The sequence below is a fragment of the Procambarus clarkii genome, chromosome 48 (assembly GCF_040958095.1).
Source record: "Procambarus clarkii isolate CNS0578487 chromosome 48, FALCON_Pclarkii_2.0, whole genome shotgun sequence".
NCBI classification, from domain to species: Eukaryota; Metazoa; Arthropoda; class Malacostraca; order Decapoda; family Cambaridae; genus Procambarus; species Procambarus clarkii.
Genome location: NC_091197.1, coordinates 19477005 through 19486158, shown reverse-complemented (window position 1 = coordinate 19486158; position 9154 = coordinate 19477005). Strand labels below are relative to the sequence as shown.

Here is a 9154-nt window from a genome sequence, read left to right as displayed (position 1 = left end):
AAAACACCAATAATTAGCATATTGCCAAATGATTATAATAGCTATTGTACAAATATTTCAGTATTGCTTGAGTAATAGACAAGAAAACTGCACTTCTAAAGAACACAAGTTCTCAAGCAGCGTCCAGTATAGATGAGAAATATAGTGGAAATATGAATGGGAAATATAACAGAGAAATGTAATTAAGACCACTAGTATTTTGCACATTACCAGAGACAGAATGATCCTAAGTGATGCGATGCAGCGATACTCGTATAGCCCTATTGATGTGATACCAGAAACGGCGTCAACCCCATCATTACACGGCGCCAGCCCCATCATTACACGGCGCCAGCCCCATCATTAGACGGCGCCAGCCCCCATCATTACACGGCGCCAGCCCCCATCATTACACGGCGCCAGCCCACAACATTACACGGCGACAGCCCCATCATTACACGGCGCCAGCCCCATCATTACATGGCGCCAGCCCCCCATCATTACACGGCGCCAGCCCCATCATTACACGGCGCCAGCCACATCATTACATGGCGCCAGCCCCCCATCATTACATGGCGCCAGCCCCCCATCATTACACGGCGCCAGCCCCATCATTACACGGCGCCAGCCCCATCATTACATGGCGCCAGCCCCCCATCATTACACGGCGCCAGCCCCATCATTACACGGCGCCAGCCACATCATTAGACGGCGCCAGCCACATCATTAGACGGCGCCAGCCCCATCATTAGACGGCGCCAGCCCCATCATTACATGGCGCCAGCCCCATCATTACACGGCGCCAGCCACATCATTACATGGCGCCAGCCCCCCATCATTACACGGCGCCAGCCCCATCATTACATGGCGCCAGCCCCATCATTACACGGCGCCAGCCACATCATTAGACGGCGCCAGCCCCATCATTAGACGGCGCCAGCCCCATCATTACATGGCGCCAGCCCCATCATTACACGGCGCCAGCCCCATCATTACACGGCGCCAGTCCCATCATTACACGACGCCAGCCCCATCATTACACGGCGCCAGCCCCATCATTACACGGCGCCAGTCCCATCATTACACGACGCCAGCCCCATCATTAGACGGCGCCAGCCCAATCATTACATGGCGACAGCCCCCCATCATTACACGGCGCCAGCCCACAACATTACACGGCGCCAGCCACCATCATTACACGGCACAGCCCCATCATTACACGGCGCCAGTCCCATCATTACACGACGCCAGCCCCATCATTAGACGGCGCCAGCCCCAACATTACATGGCGCCAGCCCCATCATTACACGGCGCCAGCCCCATTATTACACGGCGCCAGACCCCATCATTAGACGGCGCCAGCCCAATCATTACATGGCGACAGCCCCCCATCATTACACGGCGCCAGCCCCATTATTACACGGCGCCAGCCCCATCATTACACGGCGCCAGCCCCCATCATTACACGGCGCCAGCCCCCATCATTACACGGCGCCAGCCCACATCATTACACGACGCCAGCCCCCATCACTACACGGCGCCAGCCCCTATCATTACACGACGCCAGCCCCCATCACTATACGGCGCCAGCCCCCATCATTACACGGCGCCAGCCCCCATCATTACACGGCGCCAGCCCCCCATCATTACACGGCGCCAGCCCCCATCATTACACGGCACCAGCCCCTATCATTACACGACATCAGCCCCCATCATTACACGGCGCCAGCCCCCCATCATTACACGACGCCAGCCACCATCATTACACGACGCCAGCCCCCATCATTACACGGCGCCAGCCCCCATCATTACACGGCGACAGCCCCCTATCATTACACGACGCAAGCCCCCATCATTACACGGCGCCAGCCCCCATCATTACACGGCGACAGCCCTCTATCATTACACGACGCCAGCCCCCATTATTACACGGCTCAAGCCCCCCATCATTACACGACGCCAGCCCCCATCATCACACGGCGCCAGCCCCATCATTACACGGCGCCAGCCTTCATTACACGACGCCAGCCCCCATCATTACACGGCTCAAGCCCCCATCATTACACGACATCAGCCCCCATCATTACACGACGCCAGCCCCATCATTACACGACAATAGCCCCCATCATTACACGACGCCAGCCCCCATCATTACACGACGCCAGCCCCCATCATTACAAGACACCAGCCCCCATCATTACACGACGCCAGCCCCCATTATTACACGACGCCAGCCCCCATCATTACACGACGCCAGCCCCCATCATTACACGACGCCAGCCCCCATCATTACACGACATCAGCCCCCATCATTACACGACGCCAGCCCCATCAATACACGAAACCAGCCCCCATCATTACACGACGCCAGCCCCCATCATTACACGACATCAGCCCCCATCATTTCACGGCGCCAGCCCCCCATCATTACACGACGCCAGCCCCATCAATACACGAAACCAGCCCCCATCATTACACGACGCCAGCCCCCATCATTACACGACGCCAGCCCCATCAATACACGAAACCAGCCCCCATCATTGCACGACGCCAGCCCCCTCCATCATTACACGACGCCAGCCCCCATCATTACACGACGCCAGCCCCCCATCATTACACGACACCAGCCCCCATCATTACACGACGCCAGCCCCCATCATTATTCGGCGCCGGCCCCCATCATTACACGTCACCAGCCCCCATCATTACACGACACCAGCCCCCATCATTACACGACGCCAGCCCTCCATTACACGACCCCAGCCCCCATCATTACACGACACCAGTCCCCATCATTACACGACGCCAGCCCCCATCATTACTCGGCGCCGGCCCCCATCATTACACGCCGCCAGCCCCCATCATTACACGCCGCCAGCCCCCATCATTACACGTCGCCAGCCCCCATCATTACACGACGCCAGCCCCCATCATTACTCGGCGCCGGCCCCCATCATTACACGACGCCAGCCCCCATCATTACACGACGCCAACCCCCATCATTACACGGCGCCAGCCCCCATCATTACACGGCGCCAGCCCCCCATCATTACACGGCGCCAGCCCCCATCATTACACGACGCCAGCCCCCATCATTACTCGGCGCCGGCCCCCATCATTACACGACGCCAGCCCCCATCATTACACGACGCCAGCCCCCATCATTACACGGCGCCAGCCCCCATCATTACACGGCGCCAGCCCCCATCATTACACGGCGCCAGCCTCCATCATTACACGACGCCAGCCCCCATCATTACACGACATCAGCCCCCATCATTACACGACGCCAGCCCCATCAATACACGAAACCAGCACCCATCATTACACGACGCCAGCCCCCATCATTACACGACATCAGCCCCTATCATTACACGACGCCAGCCCCCCATCATTGCACGACGCCAGCCCCCATCATTACACGACACTAGCCCCCATCATTACACGACATCAGCCCCCATCATTACACGGCGCCAGCCCCCATCATTACACGGCGCCAGCCCCCCATCATTACACGGCGCCAGTCCCCATCATTACACGGCGCCAGCCTCCATCATTACACGACGCCAGCCCCCATCATTACACGACATCAGCCCCCATCATTACACGACGCCAGCCCCATCAATACACGAAACCAGCACCCATCATTACACGACGCCAGCCCCCATCACTACACGGCGCCAGCCCCTATCATTACACGACGCCAGCCCCCATCACTACACGGCGCCAGCCCCCATCATTACACGGCGCCAGCCTCCATCATTACACGGCGCCAGCCCCCCATCATTACACGGCGCCAGCCCCATCATTACACGGCACCAGCCCCTATCATTACACGACATCAGCCCCCATCATTACACGGCGCCAGCCCCCCATCATTACACGACGCCAGCCACCATCATTACACGACGCCAGCCCCCATCATTACACGGCGCCAGCCCCCATCATTACACGGCGACAGCCCCCTATCATTACACGACGCCAGCCCCCATCATTACACGGCGCCAGCCCCCATCATTACACGGCGACAGCCCCCTATCATTACACGACGCCAGCCCCCATTATTACACGGCTCAAGCCCCCCATCATTACACGACGCCAGCCCCCATCATCACACGGCGCCAGCCCCATCATTACACGGCGCCAGCCTTCATTACACGACGCCAGCCCCCATCATTACACGGCTCAAGCCCCCATCATTACACGACATCAGCCCCCATCATTACACGACGCCAGCCCCATCATTACACGACAATAGCCCCCATCATTACACGACGCCAGCCCCCATCATTACACGACGCCAGCCCCCATCATTACAAGACACCAGCCCCCATCATTACACGACGCCAGCCCCCATTATTACACGACGCCAGCCCCCATCATTACACGACGCCAGCCCCCATCATTACACGACGCCAGCCCCCATCATTACACGACATCAGCCCCAATCATTACACGACGCCAGCCCCATCAATACACGAAACCAGCCCCCATCATTACACGACGCCAGCCCCCATCATTACACGACATCAGCCCCCATCATTTCACGGCGCCAGCCCCCCATCATTACACGACGCCAGCCCCATCAATACACGAAACCAGCCCCCATCATTACACGACGCCAGCCCCCATCATTACACGACGCCAGCCCCATCAATACACGAAACCAGCCCCCATCATTGCACGACGCCAGCCCCCTCCATCATTACACGACGCCAGCCCCCATCATTACACGACGCCAGCCCCCCATCATTACACGACACCAGCCCCCATCATTACACGACGCCAGCCCCCATCATTACTCGGCGCCGGCCCCCATCATTACACGTCACCAGCCCCCATCATTACACGACACCAGCCCCCATCATTACACGACGCCAGACCTCCATCATTACACGACCCCAGCCCCCATCATTACACGACACCAGTCCCCATCATTACACGACGCCAGCCCCCATCATTACTCGGCGCCGGCCCCCATCATTACACGCCGCCAGCCCCCATCATTACACGCCGCCAGCCCCCATCATTACACGTCGCCAGCCCCCATCATTACACGACGCCAGCCCCCATCATTACTCGGCGCCGGCCCCCATCATTACACGACGCCAGCCCCCATCATTACACGACGCCAACCCCCATCATTACACGGCGCCAGCCCCCATCATTACACGGCGCCAGCCCCCCATCATTACACGGCGCCAGCCCCCATCATTACACGACGCCAGCCCCCATCATTACTCGGCGCCGGCCCCCATCATTACACGACGCCAGCCCCCATCATTACACGACGCCAGCCCCCATCATTACACGGCGCCAGCCCCCATCATTACACGGCGCCAGCCCCCCATCATTACACGGCGCCAGTCCCCATCATTACACGGCGCCAGCCTCCATCATTACACGACGCCAGCCCCCATCATTACACGACATCAGCCCCCATCATTACACGACGCCAGCCCCATCAATACACGAAACCAGCACCCATCATTACACGACGCCAGCCCCCATCATTACACGACATCAGCCCCTATCATTACACGACCCCAGCCCCCCATCATTGCACGACGCCAGCCCCCATCATTACACGACACTAGCCCCCATCATTACACGACATCAGCCCCCATCATTACACGGCGCCAGCCCCCATCATTACACGGCGCCAGCCCCCCATCATTACACGGCGCCAGTCCCCCATCATTACACGGCGCCAGCCTCCATCATTACACGACGCCAGCCCCCATCATTACACGACATCAGCCCCTATCATTACACGACGCCAGCCCCCCATCATTGCACGACGCCAGCCCCCATCATTACACGACACTAGCCCCCATCATTACACGACATCAGCCCCCATCATTACACGACGCCAGCCCCCCATCATTACACGACGCCAGCCCCCATCATTACACGACGCCAGCCCCCATCATTACACGACATCAGCCCCCATCATTACACGGCGCCTGCCCCCCATCATTACACGACGCCAGCCCCCATCATTACACGACGCCAGCCCCCATCATTACACGGCGCCAGCCCCCATCATTACACGGCTACAGCCCCCTATCATTACACGGCGCCAGCCCCCAACATTACACGGCGACAGCCCCCTATCATTACACGACGCCAGCCCCCATTATTACACGGCTCAAGCCCCCCATCATCACACGGCGCCAGCCCCATCATTACACGGCGCCAGCCTTCATTACACGACGCCAGCCCCCATCATTACACGGTTCAAGCCCCATCATTACACGACATCAGCCCCCATCATTACACGACGCCAGCCCCATCATTACACGACAATAGCCCCCATCATTACACGACGCCAGCCCCCATCATTACACGACATCAGCCACCATCATTTCACGGCGCCAGCCCCCCATCATTACACGACGCCAGCCCCATCAATACACGAAACCAGCCCCCATCATTACACGACGCCAGCCCCCATCATTACACGACGCCAGCCCCATCAATACACGAAACCAGCCCCCATCATTGCACGACGCCAGCCCCCTCCATCATTACACGACGCCAGCCCCCATCATTACACGACGCCAGCCCCCCATCATTACACGACACCAGCCCTCCATCATTACACGGCGCCAGCCCTCTATCATTACACGGCGCCAGCCCCCATCATTACACGGCGCCAGCCCCCATCATTACACGGCGCCAGCCTCCATCATTACACGGCGCCAGCCCCCATCATTACACGGCGCCAGCCCTCCATCATTACACGGCGCCAGCCCCCATCATTACACGACGCCAGCCCTCCATCATTACACGACGCCAGCCCCCATCATTACACGACACCAGCCCCCATCATTACACGACGCCAGCCCCCATCATTACTCGGCGCCGGCCCCCATCGTTACAAGTCACCAGCCCCCATCATTACACGGCGCCAGCCCTCCATCATTACACGACGCCAGCCCCCATCATTACACGGCGCCAGCCCCCATCATTACACGGCGCCAGCCCTCATCATTACACGGCGCCAGCCCCCATCATTACACGACGCCAGCCCCCATCATTACACGGCGCCAGCCCTCCATCATTACACGGCGCCAGCCCCCATCATTACACGGCGCCAGCCCTCCATCATTACACGGCGCCAGCCCTCCATCATTACACGGCGCCAGCCCCATCATTACACGGCGCCAGCCCCCATCATTACACGGCGCCAGCCCCCATCATTACACGGCGCCAGCCCTCCATCATTACACGGCGCCAGCCCTCCATCATTACACGGCGCCAGCCCCATCATTACACGGCGCCAGCCCCCATCATTACACGGCGCCAGCCCCCATCATTACACGGCGCCAGCCCTCCATCATTACACGGCGCCAGCCCTCCATCATTACACGGCGCCAGCCCCCATCATTACACGGCGCCAGCCTCCATCATTACACGGCGCCAGCCCCCATCATTACACGACGCCAGCCCTCCATCATTACACGGCGCCAGCCCCATCATTACACGGCGCCAGCCTCCATCATTACACGGCGCCAGCCCCCATCATTACACGACGCCAGCCCTCCATCATTACACGGCGCCAGCCCCCATCATTACACGACGCCAGCCTCCATCATTACACGGCGCCAGCCCCCATCATTACACGACGCCAGCCCTCCATCATTACACGGCGCCAGCCTCCATCATTACACGGCGCCAGCCCTCCATCATTACATGACGCCAGCCCTCCATCATTACACGGCGCCAGCCCCCATCATTACACGACGCCAGCCCTCCATCATTACACGGCGCCAGCCCTCCATCATTACACGGCGCCAGCCCTCCATCATTACACGGCGCCAGCCCTCCATCATTACACGGCGCCAGCCCCCATCATTACACGACGCCAGCCCCCATCATTACACGGCCCCAGCCTCCATCATTACACGACGCCAGCCCTCCATCATTACACGGCGCCAGCCCCCATCATTACACGGCGCCAGCCCCCATGATTACACGGCGCCAGCCCCCATCATTACACGGCGCCAGCCCCATCATTACACGGCGCCAGCCCCCATCATTACACGGCGCCAGCCCTCATCATTACACGGCGCCAGCCCCCATCATTACACGACGCCAGCCCCCATCATTACACGGCGCCAGCCCTCATCATTACACGGCGCCAGCCCCCATCATTACACGGCGCCAGCCCTCATCATTACACGGCGCCAGCCCCATCATTACACGGCGCCAGCCCCCATCATTACACGGCGCCAGCCCTCATCATTACACGGCGCCAGCCCCATCATTACACGGCGCCAGCCCCCATCATTACACGGCGCCAGCCCCCATCATTACACGGCGCCAGATGCCGACAGTTACAGCCCCAACTACTCGGTGTTCACGGCCAGGTGGGAGATGCTGTAGGAACTCAGCCCGGAGCCCACTCGTAAAACTGACAGCCTCCAGTAAAGGTGATTATATGACTGTGATATGCACGAGTGACACACACACACACACACATGCTCAAACACCCACGCTCACATACACAAATACTCACACACACAACACTAGTTGCACACACACACACAACACTAGTTGCACACACACACAAACACTTGTTGCTAGGCAAGGAAGTAAATGAGATGTATGCCAAATTTTGCGATATATACGATGAAGGCACACAAATATTCATACCAAAACAGACATGCAGACCTAGGAAACAGGATTGGTTCAACAGAAATTGTGGGAGGGCCAGAGATCAGAAGACACAGGCAAGGAATCAATATAGGAAGTGGCCAAACCCCCAAACATTCCAGCGATACAAAGATGCAAGAAACAATTACACATCAGTAGGGAGAGAGGAACTTTGAGAACGGTATAGCAGACAAATGTTAAACAGATCCAGGCCTTTTCTATAAATTCATTAAAAGCAAGCTGCAGGTAAAGGATAATATTCAGAGGTTGAAAATGAGGGACAGATACACCGAAATGAAACATTAAACGAAAAGTTCCAAAGCTGTGTTTGTACAATATGAGAGCTTCAGGGAACCAGACACAATAAGAATTCCAGAGAACAGCATAGAGCACATAGAGGTGTCTAGAGACGAAGTGTAACAAATGCTCAAGCAGCTAAATAAGAACAAAGCAGTTAGGTCCAGATGGAGTTCCACCATGGGTTGTGAGAGAATGTGCACTTCAACTGATTTTT

The 9154-nt window shown here is 58.1% G+C and overlaps 1 protein-coding gene across 1 annotated transcript; it reads left to right on the top strand.

Annotated features, from left to right (window-relative positions):
• Positions 1-1353: 1353 nt before the first annotated feature.
• LOC138351133 (mucin-2-like) lies at positions 1354-8370 on the top strand. Its single transcript, XM_069302766.1, has 2 exons — positions 1354-6217; positions 6407-8370. The coding sequence occupies exons 1-2, from the start codon at positions 1354-1356 to the stop codon at positions 8368-8370; spliced, it is 6828 nt and encodes a 2275-aa protein (XP_069158867.1).
• Positions 8371-9154: the final 784 nt, after the last annotated feature.